Source organism: Stigmatopora nigra, chromosome 7, assembly GCF_051989575.1.
Source record: "Stigmatopora nigra isolate UIUO_SnigA chromosome 7, RoL_Snig_1.1, whole genome shotgun sequence".
NCBI classification, from domain to species: domain Eukaryota; kingdom Metazoa; phylum Chordata; class Actinopteri; order Syngnathiformes; family Syngnathidae; genus Stigmatopora; species Stigmatopora nigra.
In genome coordinates, this window is record NC_135514.1 from 5,798,251 (window position 1) to 5,817,775 (window position 19,525).

The following is a 19,525-nucleotide window of genomic DNA, read 5'->3' on the forward strand; positions in this document are numbered from 1 at the left end:
TAGGCTATTCCAGCTATCTAAAGTCATTAGGCAGAGGACACCCTGTATCAGTGGCCAATTTGCTTTGATGTTCTCTCTAATCACCCTCTTGCTACTGCCACAATGTAATTTCCCGAATACAGGATGAATAAAGTTATCCAATCTAATTTAGAGTGCTCAATCAGCCTACACTGCTTATTTTTCAGACGTGGGAGGAATCAGAGTAGCCTGAGAAAACCCACACATGTCCAGGGAGAATATCCAAACTCCATATCGTTGAACCCTCGTTAACACTAATCCCAGAGGCCAACCCACAAACCACTCAGGGACAGGGGGCACTGCAAATCTGAGAATCGTTTTTTCTTTTTATTAAAAAGATGGAAATTGTTCAATATTTTCCTCGTATTTTGAAAAAGTATGATCCTTACTTACAATATCAAGGAACTGTTTGAAATAGCCCACAGACTAAAAAAATACACTTATCAAGTGCCTTGCCAGCTAGTCGCATGATACATGAATATACAAATAACTCAGTGTTTTCGGAATGTGGGAGTAAGTGGGAGTGTTTCAAGTCTTCATTTGTGAAGAATGCATAAATCTTCATCATAAAGGGGTATTTGCTCAATAAAGGTGGCCTTGGAATGTTCAGTCTTTATGGAGGCTGTTGTCTTCCATTGCCTTTTCATTGTATTAAGTTTTTCCTCTGCAGGTAATCATCTGTGGGCGGCAGGTCATGTGTAGCTATCTGACTGAAGATATTGAGCTACGGTTGGTGCAGCACTACGTTGGCCCTGATGCTCAGACAGTGGTCCGAGAACACTGTGACTGCCTAGAAGCAGGAACCAAGTTACCTTCCTATATTCTGGAAGATGCGGAGCTGACAGAGTTGTGTGTGAGGGCCCGAGGAGATGACGAATGGTCAAAGGATGTGCAGCTGGAGAAGAAGGACAAGGGCACCAGCAGCTCGATACTACAGGTACATTGGACACAGTCTTGCAATCTTGGAAGAATAAAAACTCTCCATTTACACCTCACATTTGCTCTGATTTTGAATTAAATAGCAATACTAAGATATATTATTGTAAATAATTGTTCTGGGTCCAAATCTTTCATCCTTTACCCAGGGAGGAAAATGTGTTAAGCCATAAACTGGGTGTCACTGTTTGACTGCCGTCATTTTGTCATCTTTCATCTTACATTTTGTCTTACATTTACACATCTCACTCTTGCCAGATATCAAGCTTGATATGTTTGACAATTTTAACATTATATTTTATGTTAAAGTGGCTTAACCCACAGGTGGTCCCATTAAAGTACCTTTAGATCTTTAACCCTTGCCCTAATAGCTCGGAGACAAACCAGAATTCTTTGGGCCTTGGAGAAGGTATCAACTTCCCGTATGACTAATTCAAGGTTTGATTAGATGAGGCACAGAAACAGACTCCTGTACTCGGCCGAATTTCTGGCCCACTGTATACAGTATACACACAATCAGAGTGCATGTATAGTTTTCTGCTCCAATCGCAATGTGGATAGAATGGGAAAGACGCGAAAACAAATAAACACACTTATTGTGCAATCACATCCTCGTCCTTGCAGCCGTTGGTTGCTGTTGCACAGACCATCAACCGGATCCCATCTTCTCCTGGGTGGCCGCAGTGGCACATCACTTGAGAACAAACCGTGACTATCTTGAATCAAATGTGTTTTGTTTTTGTACCTTGTTATCCAAGGATGTTAAGAGGCAGAGAATGCAATTTATGCACTCGGAACATCACAAATCATAAAAAGGAAACACTTGCTGATGTGGGCAGATGCTTTGAAGACACTGACACAGTGTATTAGACACACTGTATTGGCACCAGATGGTCGCTTTCTCATTGATGTTTCTGCTTCTATTTTGGAGTAAAAGTTTCTTTAGCATGTCCTACTTTCTTTTGGTTTTTGATACGTTGAACTTCTCGCTAATGTGCCGCCACAGCTGGCTCCGTTACAACCTGTTGTCATTATCTATATGTTCTGTAACTCGTTCTTTCTGGTTCTTTCTCTGTGTTGTTCATACATTGGCAAACCTGAACATCTAAACCCTTAATTTTTTTCCATTTCCACTTCTGACAACCTGCATTTTGATTCTTTCTACCACATTCCATGTCTCCACCTCATTTTTTTTTTTGTATTCAGTACCAGTAGAACATGAAATTGGAACTTAAACATTAGAATATAACACCATAAATATTTTAACTCTGTAAAAGCAAATATCTAACAACATTGGTTGTCTTTCAAATTTAATTTGCTGTTTTTAACTGAATTACGAATAAAACTACCACATATTCCAGTCAGGTCAAGTATGAAGTTTGACCCACTAAATTAATTTTGTCTTCTTTCAGGTACCATGTTATGACGGTTCTTTGCTCTTTGTGTGGTGTAATCTCATCACTATTGAGCCTGATTCCAAAATGCAACAAAGAGTGGTGAGTATCTTGGATTCATGCTGATATTTTTTTAATTTGTATGAAAACCAAATCACTATCTCATATGGTTATTGTGATTATGATTCGCAATGTTAGTTTGATGATATATTTTGACACACAATTCCTTAGATTTTTGTCCAAAGTATACACAGAGATACTATAGATTCAGCCGGTTTATCTCTGAGGTTTCATATGCCCACTGGATTTTTATCACTTGAGATGCTATTAAAAAAGTACTCTATTCTTCCTCTCAAAAAGATGAGGAAGATAGACCAAGCAAATGACCTTGTGATGTAATTGCTGTTGAAATTATCAATTTTTTGTTGAAAGTTGTTGAAATGTTTTAAATTCGCTGCCTGAGTTTGTTTCCATCAAATGACATTAGAATACTTGTGTTGATGTAAGTTTAAATCATCATAAGATTTCTGAAGTGACATATATCTGTTTCATTTAGCCTTGTACTGCTTAGGTAACTTGGTGTTGAAACAATAACAATTCATGAATGACGCACCATACTGTCCCCATATCAATTGCCTCATTCAGGTTGCTTTTAGTCCACTCTTTGTTATGAGGAGCCATTTGCCAGATTCAGTAATCATCTGCATTGAGAAGAGAAGCCTGGGACTTAGAGAGAGCCAGCTGGTTCCAGGTCAGGGCCATGAGGAGCCCCTGTTCAACACTGAAGCAGAACTTACACATCACCTCACTTTTCAGGCCAGGTAAATAATCATCCTTACTTATAGCAATGATTCAAATCCAAACCATGGATATACACACACAGACAAGGACATTTGTGATCTCCTTTCTCATTTTGACATGCCATTAATGTTTGTGTCTAGCTAAAGTTACAAAGACAGTTAGATTCTTTTTTGACTTGTTCCGAGTAGTGTAGTTGGAGAGACATTTAAGATTCTGTTACACCACATTTTGGTTTCTGTTAGCCAACATTAGCTCACAATTCAGGCAGATCCAAGCACCATTTCAGGGGAACAGGAAGTGAGCTTGGCAGTAGAAACCCAACCTCACTTCCAACATGTCAGATCTAGCCATAATTACACCCAGTTTATACATATGACCTCTAACAGAGAGCAGGTTTTTGTTCCTACCTTAGCTCTGCGTGTTTGGTGAGGATATCTTATTATGTATTCACTCGTGTTGTAATTGAAGATACTTTTTCTGTGTCTGGTTTATTAGATTGGTTAGCTACTATGTATGCGGGTTATGGGGCAGCAGTCTTCACTTGCTCAAAACATCCTCTAAGAAACCATTCACTGTTTATTATTGGAGGTACTTTAGAGCTGACATGTCATTTGAATCAACATTTGCCCTAAATTAATTGTCATGCATCTGTAGTCCATCTGAAAGAAAGCTAGTGTAATGACTGGATAACATCACCCTGATACCTCGTGTGTCATGTCACGCATGTATAAATGTCAGATGCTTTGACTTTCAGTAACATTGGTGTTTATGCATCGGTGTGGGTGGCCCCTTGGGAAATTACAACCAGATGTATACAGTGTATGGTAGCTACTCCTACCGTATTTGTCATCTGTGCATGAATAAACTGTCGTCTTATGAGAATGCACGGAATGAAATTTGTCCTTGTGGTAGCAACTACTGATTAAGTCAATTTGACCAAGGTTATTTTCAGTAGATCTGGTCACAAAGCTGCCTTAAAAGAACCACATTAATAGAAAATGGAATACATATTTACTAGTTCCTGATGTTCTAGATAAAACATTCAAATCGAAAAGATCGAACAGAAAAACATTTGTCTCTTCCTTCTTGGCTTCGAAACCATATCTTACCACACACTTCCATTCTGCATTTGCAGGTCTCGCAACTCAATCCATCCCTCATCCCAAGTGGGAATGTACCTTTTCTTATACACACCCCCTTGCACACACACCATGTTAACCTCAAGGATGGATTACATTTTCAATGTTCACTGGTCAAAAGCTCATCTTTCCTTCCTGTAATTACACATAGTTGTGGGCTGTATTGGACAGAACTACAGTTGCAACACAAGAGAGTTAGACAGATCACAAATACAACCACCACGTCCTGATCAGGTCATCTAGGCAACCACAAAAGACAACCATGGCTTACAATTAGCGGTCTCTTCGTTGAACCTCCAGGAAGTACTCTAAATGAAAAACTACCTGTCAACACCTTGTCCCTCTCATTTCCTGTAGAAAAATTATAAGCCCCGTTTTCCTTTTAGAATGGATGCAATTTATTAATGGCCATAATGGTTCACTGTTTTCAGCTTAGATGCCTTTTTGATTATGAATAGCGATGCAAGTTTCTTGTGAAGCAGTTTGAATTTTAACTTTTCCCTTTTAAAATTGGTTCTGCATTAAATTTACAGATGGACGAAATGTTGTGCAAGTATACAGCATAATTTCAAGCAAACTTTTTTTTGATTTTTTTTTTTCAGCGAATCTAAGGATGCGTCCCACTGCGCTGTGCCCATCTCAACAACCCTAATCAAGCAGATAATGGACAAGAATGGAGTTGAGGACCACACTGAACACATTCTGGCTGATTTCTATGGTCAAAAGGTGTCAGCTGGGCCAGCATGGCCCTACGTATCTAAAGACAATACCGGGTATGTTAATCTCATACGTCTGAGATGAATGACACTTGTTTGTCTTATTGTGCTCTATGATTGGCTGGCAAGCAATTGATTGTGTCCATCGTGCCCATACATGGCTGTAATAGGCTCTTGCCTCACCAAACCCCTTTTGGGCTTTTGCTGTACGGAAAATGAATGAATGCTCCAGAGCCATTAAATAAGTATGATTCACGTTATGGAATATTTTTTCATTTGTTATGTCAGCAAAATAATGTAGAAATTTTGTTTTGTGTGCTCTCATCTAGTATTTTGATGTTGGGGTTCTGGGTCAGTAAAAAACCAAACAAAATGTCATCTTCAGCTTAATGATGGCATCAGTTGTTTTATTTTTCCTCAACGGACCCCCTACAAAGTGATCCATGAGCCACTACATTTTTATTTTTAAAAAACAGTGACAGGTTTTTTGTTTGTTTGTATTCAGAGCTGCTTTACAAGTAGCTTGGTGCTTTTCTCTGTGTACTATGCGCTTGTTTTTTATGTGTCTCGGGTGTTTACGGATATAAAAGTCAAGAGTGTTGGGGTTTTCGTATGTACCAAGCTCACCAGTGTATTGAAACACTTTTGTCATCTGGCTAAATGTATTCTCGAGACCTAGCCATTTACATTGCCAGGATCACAAACGACCTCAAAGACAATCAAGGTTAAATCATGTATTACCACATTCCTTCTTTTAATTCTCATTTAATCATTCACTCATTAGCTGCAGTAGTCAAATGAAATGTATGTGGCTGAAATAAATTCAAATGTACTTTTTCCGTTTATGCTTCTATTAGGTCAGTGCCGGAGTCCCTTGCCCAGTGGGACAGTCCCATGCAGGTGAAGTTATCATGCTGGAAATTGGGCCTCAACACACTGCTTGTGGAGTTGCTGCCATGGGCCCTGTTAGCTAATCACTCCCAGTGGGATCTGTGGCTTTTTGAGGGTGAGACAATTGTGCTCCAGATACCAGCTGGCAAGGTCATAGTACCCCCCAACTTCAAGGTATTGACGCATGCATAGCAGATAGATTTTAGACTAAAATGATTATCATGTTTTTTTTTATTTCACACTGTCATGTGTGCCTCTGATATAGGAAGCTTTCCAAATTGGCATCTATTGGGCTCAAACAAACACAGTCCACAAGTCCACAGCGATGAAACTTGTTCATGATTTAACCTCACCTCGATGGAAGGAGGGCAAAGATTCAGAGGTGGTGACCCTGGATGAGGAAGGTTATGTAGAAGCAAACATTACCCTGGGAGCCTTACCTGGAAGACAAAAGGTGAGAGACAGGGTTCACTGGTTTTTGATTCTTGACAAAGGTAGTTGTTTAATACAATAGCAACTAGATCACAATTACTTTCAATGTCTGTTATTCTATCCATAGCTTTGCCAGTTCTCTGTGTCATCTACAATAAAACATGGCATCCAGATACTCCAGGTAGAGGACAGAACAATCCTTGTCAACAGCACTCCTTACACAATATTCTACAGGCCTCTACTGACTGACCACAAGCTGGCAATTGATAATCAGGTAATGAACTCGAATAATTATTTATTTACAATGTAGAAAGAGAACGGCATAGTACAGAGTTTTTGTTGAAAAAGAAAACTCCTCCAAACTCATTACACGCATCAATGCTGTAACGTAAGCGCAAAGTTCCTACGAGACCAACATGTGTTTGCTTGGGTATGGCACTGCATTATGTCTGTCCCGTCCTACTACCGCTTCACACGTACAGTAAATGCAATGTGCACATGACTCATATCCACACCCAGTAACGACCACACAAATGGATTAGAAGGACACAGTAAGGCATTTTCCATCAGATCATTTTGCGCCCCCGCTCTCCCTCCACTGCTCTTGCCATGAGTCAGTGGCACTTTGTGGGGGTATTAGACGAACATCTACAATTGGATACAGGTTTCGCTTCTTGCTTTCATCGACTGCATGTCCCTAAAGGGAGCAACAATGTTATGATGTCATTTTATAAGCTTTCAGATGTGCATAAAGAAATGCCAAAGCTTGCCAGTCGCCACTTAAATCCTAAAACAAAATGTCTTAGATAACAACAAAGTTGGGCTAATGTTGAGAAAATGTTACCAAACAGTTGTTAGTCGTTGTTCTTCATCTGTTAAGACTATCTCAATGGCTTTTAAACCAACAGCACTGCTCACTTATGTAACCTATATTTTATTTTAAAATTGTCATGATAGAGTTGCTCTCCTGTTTATTATGTCCCAATACCTCGCTGCCTCTCATTGACATGGAGGGACCTGCGTCCCATGGTCCATGATGCTTTTAGTGGGCTTTTAACGGGTGTTCGTTGTTTTTAGTGGGCTTATAACCGGTGTTCGTTGTCACAGAGTTCTAACACGTTGTTTATTGACTTTTTCCAGTGTGCTTAAAGCAATGTTATTCTTCATTTTTTCCAAATGTTTGCCTGCTCCTCCTCACTCACCCTTCAACAACAATAGAAAATATTTTTGCATGTGTTTGATTTATTTTAAGGGCTCTCTAATTTCCTTATCTTTTTTCAGTTTTTGTGTGTTAAATCTTTCATACAAAATTGGTACGCTTAACATTTTTAAGGGTTTTAGTTGGTACTATATTGAGGACATTGGAACAAATTAGAGAATTTTCATGGTGAATGTGTCTACTCGCGAAAATCCAAATTCGGAATTATTTAGGAAATAGAAGTACCTCTATATTACATAGAATTTATTTATCTGTATTATCTGTATACTATTTTTATCCATTGCTCAATTAGCGTTTGTGTTTCACTGATTTGAATATTACATGTTTTGTCTGTCCTTTGCAAAGGCCTGTGACGTACCAGAGACTACAGCATTCGCCCTGGCTCCATATCAGACAAAACCGTACTCTTTGCCATGCTGGGATCTTCTTCAGGTCAGCGACCACGAAGAAGTGGAATTCCCCTTGCCAGTGAAATGCATGCTTTTCAGCTCATTATCAAAGCCCAACGCCAAACATGGGTCTGCAGTATGGAGCCTCCCCACGCTCATCCGAGCAGATTTCCTCAGGCAGTGTGTATCGGTTCCTAGTGAGACAAACTCTGGAGGTGGCCTGTGCAGCAGGTGAGTTGACTCGATGACCGCAAAAGTCAATTTAAAGCATTGTGCTTGAACAAACTTGGCATAGGACAAAAAAATTATGTGCCGAGTGATGTGTAGTTTGTGTAGTAAGCAACAGTCATGAGTTTGTCTTGATTCATTTCATCTTATCTCAGGTTTTCCACAACCTTTAGGATTTCTTTTCATAAAGTGGAACCAAGGTTAATGGACTAACAGAACATGTATAATATCCATCAAAACCAAATAATACATATGCAAAATTTGGGCACCCCTAACAGACAAACAGAAATACCAATAGAATTTTCTTTTTACCAGAAGTTGGAGCTTCTTGATCAGACGCTGGGAACCTTTTTGACAGAGAGCCATAAACAATTCATATTTTCAAATGTTATTTTAACATTTGACTAACAGAAGCAAGGGAGCCATATTGCACCATAACACATACTGACCATTAACAAATCACCTATACTTGCAGTACTTTCTAACAAAAGCTGGATTCAAAGATCTGGTCCTTTTAGTCTTCCCTTTGATTGAGTTCTGTCAATGATGCCTCTTAAAAACAATTATACTTTATTATAACAGACCCTAATAACATGAGTCATGGATCTATTTATCCACATTTGTGTCTTCCAGAGCCATAGTCTTGACATACCAGGAACACCTCGGTGTGGCATACATTACCCTAAATGAGGATCCTTGCCCTCCCATGCTGGTGCACAACAAATGTCCTATCCAACTTTTGCTAAAAGAGAACGTAAAGGGTGAGAATGTGTTTTACTTCTTCCGCACCATTCCTTTGGATTGCTTAGCTATTACTAAAACATTTAACAAAATATTTTTCAGATACTCCAAGGAGCGAGGTGTTTTGTTGCCCTCTTCCTGCAAATAGATCTGTGTACCATGAGCTCTACCACCACTTTTCTACTTTCCCTGACTGCAGGCAGAAAGAACCACTGCCCACTTTGTTGCTTAAAAGCACTGCAGATGTAGCCGGCAAAGACTGGACTGACCCTATTGATATCAATAACCCTGGTACTCAGGTAAATTCCCATTTGTAGGTGAAAGTCTCGTTTGTCATCACATCAAAAATTACACATTTTTCATGAAGCTATGTTCTAACAGTTCTTCCTTCATATCTTTTATTTTTGACAAACTGCAAGACTTGTACTTAAAAACACAATCTTGCATTATCTACATGAAAAGGCAAAGTGAAATTATAACCGGAGCTACATGAAAAGGCCATATGAAATTATAACAGGAGCTACATGTAAAGGCAATATGAAATTATAACGGGAACATGTATTAATGTGAGTCTGATCAGATCGCTAAACGTTTTGAGGTTATCCTCAACAGATGCGCAGGAACCAACACAACCAAGGTGTGTAATGTTTAGTGTTGCGTCTAGCCAGCCGCAGGCTGAGGTTGAGGCTAAGGCCGTGCATCTCTGATTACTGTGAGGTCCTCATCTGACCTCTTTGGTAGGGGTGAGAGCTCAAAATTCAGGCTTGTTATGGCTGCTGAGTGAAGTGTTCAGTGAGCTGTGCTATGTTTTGTCACATGAGGAGTTGATCATGTTGAACTGGGAGTTATGAGGTTAAAATCTGACACATGCATTTTTTTAGAGAACATCTGCGTACAAAGAATCCTATGAAACGATTATATTGCGGCAATCTGTTTATTTTCTTTGTTTTGATTTGAAACATTTTTTGTGTCATGTTCCCGTCACTCAGGTGGTCTTCCTGCCGGGGTTTGGTTGTCTTTACATTGATGTGGGCTATGAGAGAGGAACGTTGGTACTGTCTTTGTCACCAGAGAGCGATGTAGATTTTTCAATAGACCATCACAGGAGGTATGTGCTTACTTGCTTCGTGGCGATTCTTTTAATGCATTTTTTGTCTAACCTGATAGGAGCCTGTCATAGATTTTTCCTTCATTTGAAAAAAAAATTATGAAATACTCTGACATGCAAACTGCTGTCTTTCTCACCAAAGGAGTAGGGTAAAAACCTGCTGTGTAATCGTGACATTGTATTCCAGAACATGATTCTTACTACTTTATTCCATTACATCAACACTAAACATCATTAGATGTTAAATCACAGGAGATTGATGTGATTAAATATCAGGTTAATGTAAGCAAATGACCTCACACACTGTTTGTTATTATGCTCTGTTGGTAGGAAACTCAATTATGTTATTCTCTACAAACAGTCGGAATGCTTTAATCAATCTATGTGGGAGATGGAGAAAGTGATTTTCTTGTCACTCTTTTTTTTTCAGCTCAAGTAAACTGTCCTTAACTATCCTTCTGAGTGAGGCAAGCCTGGTGTTGAGTGATGACATCACTAACCCCTCAGGTTCAGTGGAGTTGCTAAGACTCACACTCACCAACCTTTTCCTAAGACTGGCCCCAGCATCTAGCCCCTTAACCCCCGAAGTGACCCTCGAGCCCAGAGCATCTCCAGTGTCCATTTATTCTTTGATGCCCGATTCCACCCTACTGGAGGTTTACTGCTTGTGCCTGCAAGTTGACAACCAGTTGTACAACCGTGCAAGTTTCCACTTCCCCGTGCTGCTGTGCCAGGAGCAACGAGTGGGGGCCGAGCTCGGAAATCAGTGGCGTAACCACGACATTCCCACGGAGACCTCTGAACTCTTAGAGGAGTTTAAAAAGTCCTGTTTCCTCCAGCTGAGCCTGGTCCTGGCTGCGGACAGATCCACTCTAGAAGAGGTTGGAATTTGTTCTTAACTCACTTAATGCCCCAGATGTGATTTCACATTTTTTAGGTTGTTTTTTTTTTTCACACAAAGACCGGTTTCCCGTGTTGGGTCTCTCACATTTATACAAAATCAGTCCCTCTTCAATTTATGGTCTAACTAAGTCTCTACTTGTGCCTCTACAGGTCAACTTCCAAGTCCAGCCTGCTCGATTATATCTTGAAGACACATTTGTCTACTATGTCAAAACCCTGTTCCACACCTTCATTCCTGAAGCCTCCCTTTCCTCAGTCAAGGCTCACAACTCTAATTTAGAACCTGGATTAGCCCGTGCTGTCCCTGAGCAGGTGCTTGCCGCACTATTAAGAGTAAAGATCGCATTTAGTCAATAGGTACTAATGTGTTGCTTTGCAAATATCCTCCAGGTACTTCAGTCAATACAGGCTCTTGTCCATCCTGTGCGTATCCAAAGGCTTACTATTCAGCCAATCAACCTGCTGGTCAGCATCCATGCGTCCCTCAAACTCTACATTGCTTCCGACCACACTCCACTTGCCTTCTCGCTATTTGAGAGACGACCGCTCTGCACCACAGCCAGACAGCTCGTCCACGCTCTAGCCATGCATTATGCTGCCGGGGCCCTCTTCAGAGCTGGTATGTATTTGTATACTTGTGCTGTTTATGCTGTATCTAAACCTGACTCAAGATAACTGAGGTGACGTTAAATCTGTATTTTATCTGGTCCTGGACATAGATGCGTGAGTTATATATGGCAATTTCATTTTTGACTAACTATAAGAGTAGAGTAGGACCACAAACTCCTGGTAGTTTGTATAGTTGGGAATTTAAAATCCAATCAGAAGACTAATGTGAGTTAAACAACCACTTGGAACTGTGATACCATTTTTAAAGTACAGTTGTCAACACATGGGGTACACCCTTTAAAAAGTAAGTTTATTTATGATGACAAACTGAAAAATGTTCATCGTACAGTTCAGCTCAAAGATACCAAATTGCTCTCACTTTCGGACCCACTAGGACCCTTCCATCAGAAGCTGCAACCCAAATTAAAGATAATTTTCAGCTCCTCAAATTTATTGAATACAAACATTGTGCCCAGACTTCCCTCTCCCTAGCCATTTCATCAGCTCTTCCTGATCCCAGATCCCAAGGCCTTCCTGGGCCAGCCGGGAGAGATAATCTCCCTAGTTGCCGCATGGTATCCAAGTCGCTAGCCTTAGGTTCGCCTTTTACTTTTAAAAGTCGGGCCTTCTCTCAGCGCCAGTGTTCCTCGTGGAGTTGTGTGTTTTTCCCTTCTTAAGACTCAAACCTGCACTTTAATAGTCTTATTTAAAGATTTAAATGGAGAATGTGTGGATTTGCGGGTATCGGTAGTATCGATGGTATGGAAAATATAGAAGATGGATGGAATTACATTTTTTTTTAACTTCTAGAAATGAAGGATTAAATCTAAAATGCTCTTGCTGGCCAGAAATGCTGTAATTGGAAGTCAGGTCGGATGTGACACGTAGGCTTTGGGTTTGACATGTCTTGTCTTGAAGAAAAGAAATACTTCGTGTCTTGCAAAGGGTTCCCGATGTTTGACAGGTTATTGTGATACGTGATGGTTCTTCTTAGCAGGCCATTCACCATGGAGAAGTCTGGATATCAGGCCCTCTGGCCTGTTCTCTCCACATGTTCCCTCCACATGTGGTCTGATTTATCCGACCATTTCCACATCAGAAATGATTGTTCTGGCTGGGTTCTTCCTTTTCCGATGTGTTTCATCACAGCCCTCGTTTCTGCTTGTATTTCAACACCTTGCCATGTTCTCCACTTCCTGAGTCATCAATAGGTTGGGCAACCATTGCATTCTGGCTCTGATTAGCTTCAGGATGTATAATGCTACATTTAAACATGCACACAATGTAAGCACATGGATATCATGCACATGCTTATCTATATATAGCCAATGTGGTTTTGGGCCTGAAGAATTCATTGAAAAACATCCTCCACCATCCAAATGACCTTTTAACTTGAAACCCCATTATAAAAGGAAAAATAAACAACTGAAGTGATCGGGCCGCACAAATGTGCACACCCGCTATACCCTAGGTTGCGTTTGCAATAATTTCAATTCAATCCCTTTTTATTTGAGCTGTTCATAGTCATAATAATGGTGGGAAATTCTTGATATTTTTATTTGTTGCCCTTTTTATTTTTGTTTTGAACAAGGCCGTGTACACTTTTTATATCCACTTTATGATTGGGCTTCGTGCTTGACTAAAACAACTGTGTTTTCAAAGTATAGCCGTGAAGGCCCCTTACTGAACATGATCACCTGAGAAGAACATAAAAGCAGGCAAGACATTTTTACAACACATTAAATAGTGTATGAGTGCGAGTAAGTTGTTAAATACAGGAAACCCTTGGTTGAACACTTGGGGAAGACATTACAAGACAGTAGATACAGCTGGCTTACATATAGTTCACGCAGGTGTGGGTAATGATCAAATTGTACGATGTGAAACATTTTCCATAGAAACTATGAATACTTTTTGGCAAAGAAACTGTTCAGGTGGCTTATTTTCTGGGGGCGGGTAATGTTGCTTTATTTCTTCCCTTATAAAACTCTATTAGCTTCCACCAACATCACATATTACACTTGTGTAGGACAGCAAGCAGTTACATCTACAATATCTGTACAAAATGGATAACACTCGTGCATAAAATGTTGCCACTGTTAACAAGTAACATATTACTTACTGATCACTTGCTCATAAATATCTAATTTTGAACTCATTTTCACCATTACAGTGGTACCTTGACATACGAGCTTAATGTCTACTGAGCTCGTATGTGGATTTACTTGTATGTCAAATCAATGTTTCCTATAGAAATGGACAACAAACAATTTAATTTGTTCCAGCCCTCTAAAAAAAAAAAACCCAAAAACAGGATATTGGAATGGAAAACACTTATTTTTTTCTAATTCGCCATCTTTCGCCATCAGTTTACAGGAGCTGCATGTTGTGTTTGTTCCTGGGTTTTAGGCTGGGTAGTGGGGTCTTTAGAGATCCTTGGTAGCCCTGCTAGCCTGGTGCGCAGCATTGGTAATGGCGTGTCCGATTTCTTCCGCTTGCCATACGAGGGTCTCACTCGCGGACCTGGTGCCTTTGTCAGTGGCGTCTCCAGGGGTACAACTTCCTTCGTAAAGCACATCTCAAAAGGTAAAACAAATGTTTGAGGGGACTCTTTTTCTCTATAGAATATTTTCCTAATTGTAATGCATGTACCTGCTTACAGGGACCCTGACTTCCATTACAAACTTGGCAACTAGCCTAGCCCGAAATATGGACCGTCTATCACTGGATGAGGAGCACTACACGAGGCAAGAGGAATGGAGACGGCAGCTTCCGGAGAATCTGGGAGACGGACTCAGGCAGGGGCTTTCGCGACTTGGCATTAGTTTACTAGGTATGTGAGGATGTACTTTGTATACTTGTCAAAGTGGTGCCGAGTAACACCTCCCCAAAAGATAGTATACCCTCCATAATAATGTTATTTCTTAACTTCATCCGCCTTCTTGTTTTCAAGAGACCAAACGTTGTGTAGCAATAGACCGGTTAGTGATAGTCAGTTTTAGCCAATTATAGAAATGAGAACTTCAACAACTAAGTTAAATGTCACAGTTCCAAATTGATAAGTTATTAACTCTCAGCCAATGTGAAATAACATTTGAGACAAATTAAAAATCTATATTTTAACATGTCCCTCGTAAAAGTCGCAGGGCTAGCCAAACTATGAAGAAAGTGCGACTTATAGTCCATAAAATACACTATTTTATGAAAAGCACATGGATACATATGGTATTGGCCTGTTTTTTTAATGCCAGTATATTTCATAAAGCACATGTCCTGTGGCTAGGGAGGGACCAGTTTAGTGTGTACCCTGCTTCTTGCCTAAAGTCAACTGGGATAGGCTCCAGCATAGGCTAATGAGGACAAGCTGTATAGAAATTGGTGAATGTTAAGACCAAAGCCTGTTTGTGTTCATTCCAGGAGCAATAGCCGGCATCGTGGACCAGCCCATGCAAAATTTCCAAAAGAATTGGGAGACGCAAAGCACAGCTGGTAGCAAAGCCAAAGGCGTCATCTCTGGCATGGGGAAAGGAATTGTGGGAGTTTTCACGAAACCCATCGGGGGCGCTGCTGAACTCGTTTCCCAAACTGGATATGGTGAGTTCAAAGTTGATCTTGCTGATTACTTTAGAAAATTACTTTGTTGTCGTGCTGTTTAATAGTCACGATAAAATCAAAGCATCATGATGATATCACAAGAAGTTTCAGTGTCTAATCCAGCGGTTCTTAACCTTGTTGGAGCTACCGAATCCCACCAGCTTCATATCCGGATTCACCGAACCCTACTTAAACATTTTTAAGATATATAAATTCCTCGCAGCACCAATTGGCCGAGCAATGTCACGTGATCAACTGCAGCCAGTTATGGTCAAGTGGGGCATGTTATCGTGTATAGACATGATGAGTCAATGTGTCTTGACCTCTGCCGTAGAGGCTCCACCGAACCCAAGACCGACTCATAGTTATAAATATGGTATGTAACAGTATTATTACTTAATCTATTGAATATGTATTAAGTTTGCATGCAGGACTAAGGTGATAGTCAGTGTAGTAATGGGCTCTTCACACGACCAATGTGGCAAACCACACCCAACCGGAGGAATGTCCCCTCAGATTGGTTCAACTTCGCAGTGTTGCCGTTCAGTATATATCGTCTGCATTGTGTCGTATTAACAGTACTTTGCATCAACGCCCACCGGCTCTGCACTGAGTACCATTGGAGTGACATCATTAATGGAGCACTCTGTGTTCTTTATGGGTATTTTTCACTCGATGACTTCACTAGCTTGCTGCTTCCACTCTGCGAACAGAGAAAGCGGCATGATTGGAAACCGGCCTCACGCACATGAACTCAGATGCCAAGCGTGTCTTGTTTTCTAACCTGGGAAAGCAAATGTGATATTTTTTGGGAAAAACGAAGAAACCATATTTTGTTCGTCGGACAATAATGGAAAGCAAAGTCATCCCAACCAGTCAAAGTGTCGACATAATAAAACCTTAATTAACTGTACAAAGGTGTTTTATAAACACCCCGAACATCTTAAAATGTCATACAAATGAAAAAATTCAGCTACTAATATATATTTTACGTACTGATGACTACATAAAGACTATAACACGGCTTGGTTTTAAGTCATTTGTTGCCACTCTGGACATGCACTGGCCCCTTTCCATGGAAACCCCTGCAGGGGCCCGGCTCACTGACGTGCCACATGCCAACACGCTTTTGTCATTCTGCTTTGTAGTTCAGACTTAGATATTTCTTGCTTCGGAGACTTTGTTATGGTTGTTCATATCCTTTCGCCTTCATTTCAATTTTATTTGTTTGTAAAATATGTTTAGTCCTAGATCAGTGGTTGTCAACCTGGATACGGTGGTGCGTGTACCGCGGAGGTCAAGACACATCGACCATCATGTCTATTCATGATAACATACCAGCTTGACCATCACTGGCTGTGGTTGGTCGCGTGACATTTCTTGGCCAATCGGTGCTGCGAAGAATTTATCTATCTTAAGAAATGTTATAAATCATTTTATTTTACACTAGAGTAATATGTGAAACTGGTGGTGTTCAGTGAATGCACATATGTAAGAGGTTTGCGTTCCAGCAGTTCACACAACACCTAATACAGGCTGACCCTCACATTAGAATTTATGTTCTATCTAATCAGGCTCGATGATATGTAATGTTCTTACTTTGTCTCCTGCCAGGTATCCTCCATGGAGCAGGACTGTGGCAGCTTCCTAAACAACTCTACCTGCCAACAGAGGAGAAATCTGCTGAAGCCCTCAACAGTCACCTTAAATATGTTTGGTATGTCCCCCCCCCACATTGCTCTTTCTTGCAGAGAGACACCTTTTCGACTGTTAAAGCCGAGTGCTGAAAGTGGGCCATGTGGACCTTTGTTTTTATTGGATTCTTTCCAGAATCCCGTGTTCTTTTTCTCCCACTTACCTCTCATCATTTTGGCTATCTTGAAGGGTTCATTAACACCAACCCCACTCCCCGAAAAGTCTGTTTGACCTTGATTCAACACATGGTAGCCAGCCTGCCCTTCCTTGTTCCCATCAAGCCATGTTAAAAGGTTTTTGTAAGCACACTGCCAAAGCTTGCAGGTCAAAGTCACAAGGTGTGAGTGGATCCAGAGAGATGCCTTCACGTGGAGGAGGGACAGCTCCTTTTTGGCCCAGATGCGTTAGCCCTCCATCAGCAAGCAGGCGTGCTTACTTTCAGCTTCTGTGTTATTGAAACGTGATCAGAGACACAGCGCCGAATCACATTTTGGCCTTCGCTCTGCACTTTCCTCTCAGCGGAATGCTTCTAATATTAACAAAGATTATCCGAGGTCCTTCTCCAGAGGAAGATTGGATTGCATTTTTATAATGATCTTTCCTCAATCTAGTTTGGCTCCCAAAGTAATGAAAAGTGTTCGTTGAATACAATCTGGGAATGGAAAATGACAAAATCTAAATTCAATATTCCTTTGGAACTCTGCCGTAGATGTCGACACCAGAGGTGTATGAAAAGTGTTAGTTATTACACGAGACCAGGGAGAGTTCTTCCTGTAGGCGTTGATAATTATGCCTTTGTGCTGAAACTGGTTTCAATCAGGTGTCTATCAATTAGTTTCACCACTGCAGGTAGCACAGACATTTGAAGGGTCAGGCAGTTTGAACCCAGTTACACTGAACAGGAACAAAGTGTCCCCTGCTGCTTCTCACATCTGCTTTGCGATTGGAGCACCTGCCTCCAAAGTAAACATGTCTCTAATAGGATCCACACGTCCTGCAGACGTGTCAATTATAAGATGTATCCAAAAACGCTGTAATTTGTGTGTTGGAACCAATTGGAGCATCTTGTGTGGTCTTCAACAGAATATGTGCATATGATTGCATATTTTGTTACATCGTGATTAAGTGTGTAATGACAGATGGTAACTCATTGCCTGTTCTTGGTGCCCACAGGAAAATGCTGCAGTCATTAGGCCGACCGGAGCTGCACATGGCGCTGGAAGTGACTATTGTCAGCGGGTCCGGTCAGGAGCACGCTGGATGTCTTCTACTTACCTCGGAGGTCCTCTTTGTGGTCAGCCTCAGCGAGGACACACAACAGCAGGCCTTCCCCATCACAGAAGTAAAGAACGGCATGACTGAAGGAATTATTTCTTGTTCGGTATGAGTGTCCTCAATGTTGAAGCTCTGTCCTGTCCAGGTGGTGTGTCATCAGGAAGCCGGGCGGCAAGGGGAGCTCACTCTCACATTACAGCAGCAGACAGTAGCCAGTGAGACAGAGGTGAGACCACCAGAGCATCATTTGGGGGGAGTTTAGAGAACTGTGTTCCACATGAATAATGTATCTGAGGAATTCCAGAACTTCAGGAAACCATCTTGGGTAGTGTTTCTTAGGGTATCTGCAGACACTAGAATGCCAAAGTTCACACAACCGTGGTGTGCTGTCCTCCCTCAGGTTGAAGGTGTGCGAGAGCGTCTGTCGGAGCTGCAGTATCAACGTCTGGTGGAATACATCAAGCGAGCTTCCCACTATTTCCCCCCTTCAGCTTCGTCACTGCAGCTGCAGCCTTCGGTCACGCTCGCTGAGCCGCCGCTCTCTGTCACCAAGTCTTACCGCTACCTGGTCGGACCAGCTTTCGCCAAGGTGTTTGTCAGCAAGTTTACCATGGTCAAGGATAAAGCCTTGCAAATCGGATTTCATTAGTGTCTGTCATATTAATGATAAACTGCTGCACTTTTTTAAACTACTGTATGAATGCAAGACACATGTCAAGAATTGTTTGCTCGATAAGTGTCTATCTTGTGTGCTATATACCTCTAAAAACTGCCTTTGTAGATCTGTTCTGCTCCTAGAGAGCTTGAAAGCAAATACCAGAAAACAATCTAATTGCATTCATGTGTATGAAGGGTTTAACATAGACTAACTTTGTGTATAAAGTAGTAGTCTTAAGTAGGACATAAAACACATGTGTAAACTAAGCAACAAATACCAGCTGCCAACCAAATGATGTAATATATTTCTCAGTAACGCTGTTTGGGACTACACGTTTATGCCAAGCAATCATGTTTTTGCCTTTTAAAACATTACTGCACTTCTGGGTTCTGTGTAAGATTTTGCTACTATGCCTTTAAAATTATATTTGAAGAATGTTTCTAATAAAAAATTAGACAAAAAGTTGAGTTACCGTATCATTATTGCCCTTGTTTTCTATGTGATTTGAAGCAGTGCTGGGAGTTGGGCTAGTGGCAGTGATTACTTCCTGTTGACCTCACACTGCTGTCAGATGATACTGAGGAGAGACAGGAGAAGTAGCGTTAAGCTCACTGCAGCAGATGTTTTTATTTAGGTTCCACTGTATAAACCAGGGGTATCAATGTACAGCCCACCTGTGGATTCGTTCCAACTGCAGGGTTGTTCTGCCGGACATCGAGATCGAGATAGAAATAGAGATAGATATAGAGATACATTTACATATAAATATATACATATAC

General features: G+C 40.9%; 1 protein-coding gene across 7 annotated transcripts in view; it reads left to right on the forward strand.

Annotated features, from left to right (window-relative positions):
- The window catches only part of vps13b (vacuolar protein sorting 13 homolog B), a 197,146-nt gene extending 177,933 nt beyond the window's left edge, over window positions 1–19,213 (forward strand). For 5 of the 7 annotated variants that reach the window (XM_077720537.1, XM_077720539.1, XM_077720538.1 and 2 more), the window contains 21 exons: window positions 689–955; window positions 2,367–2,450; window positions 2,994–3,169; window positions 4,891–5,061; window positions 5,862–6,069; window positions 6,161–6,349; window positions 6,455–6,601; window positions 7,892–8,166; window positions 8,797–8,924; window positions 9,007–9,203; window positions 9,894–10,012; window positions 10,443–10,893; window positions 11,066–11,227; window positions 11,306–11,534; window positions 13,934–14,110; window positions 14,187–14,357; window positions 14,942–15,118; window positions 16,733–16,835; window positions 17,987–18,155; window positions 18,234–18,314; window positions 18,489–19,213. In XM_077720537.1, coding sequence (XP_077576663.1) covers window positions 689–955; window positions 2,367–2,450; window positions 2,994–3,169; window positions 4,891–5,061; window positions 5,862–6,069; window positions 6,161–6,349; window positions 6,455–6,601; window positions 7,892–8,166; window positions 8,797–8,924; window positions 9,007–9,203; window positions 9,894–10,012; window positions 10,443–10,893; window positions 11,066–11,227; window positions 11,306–11,534; window positions 13,934–14,110; window positions 14,187–14,357; window positions 14,942–15,118; window positions 16,733–16,835; window positions 17,987–18,155; window positions 18,234–18,314; window positions 18,489–18,737 — 3,930 coding nt within the window. In that variant the 3' untranslated portion in view covers window positions 18,738–19,213. Of the gene's footprint in view, window positions 1–688; window positions 956–1,578; window positions 1,747–2,366; window positions 2,451–2,993; window positions 3,170–4,890; window positions 5,062–5,861; window positions 6,070–6,160; window positions 6,350–6,454; window positions 6,602–7,891; window positions 8,167–8,796; window positions 8,925–9,006; window positions 9,204–9,893; window positions 10,013–10,442; window positions 10,894–11,065; window positions 11,228–11,305; window positions 11,535–13,893; window positions 14,111–14,186; window positions 14,358–14,941; window positions 15,119–16,732; window positions 16,836–17,986; window positions 18,156–18,233; window positions 18,315–18,488 lie in introns of those variants that run through there. The other 2 variants (XM_077720540.1, XM_077720541.1) reach the window with 2 other exon arrangements.
- The last annotated feature ends 312 nt before the right edge of the window (window positions 19,214–19,525 follow it).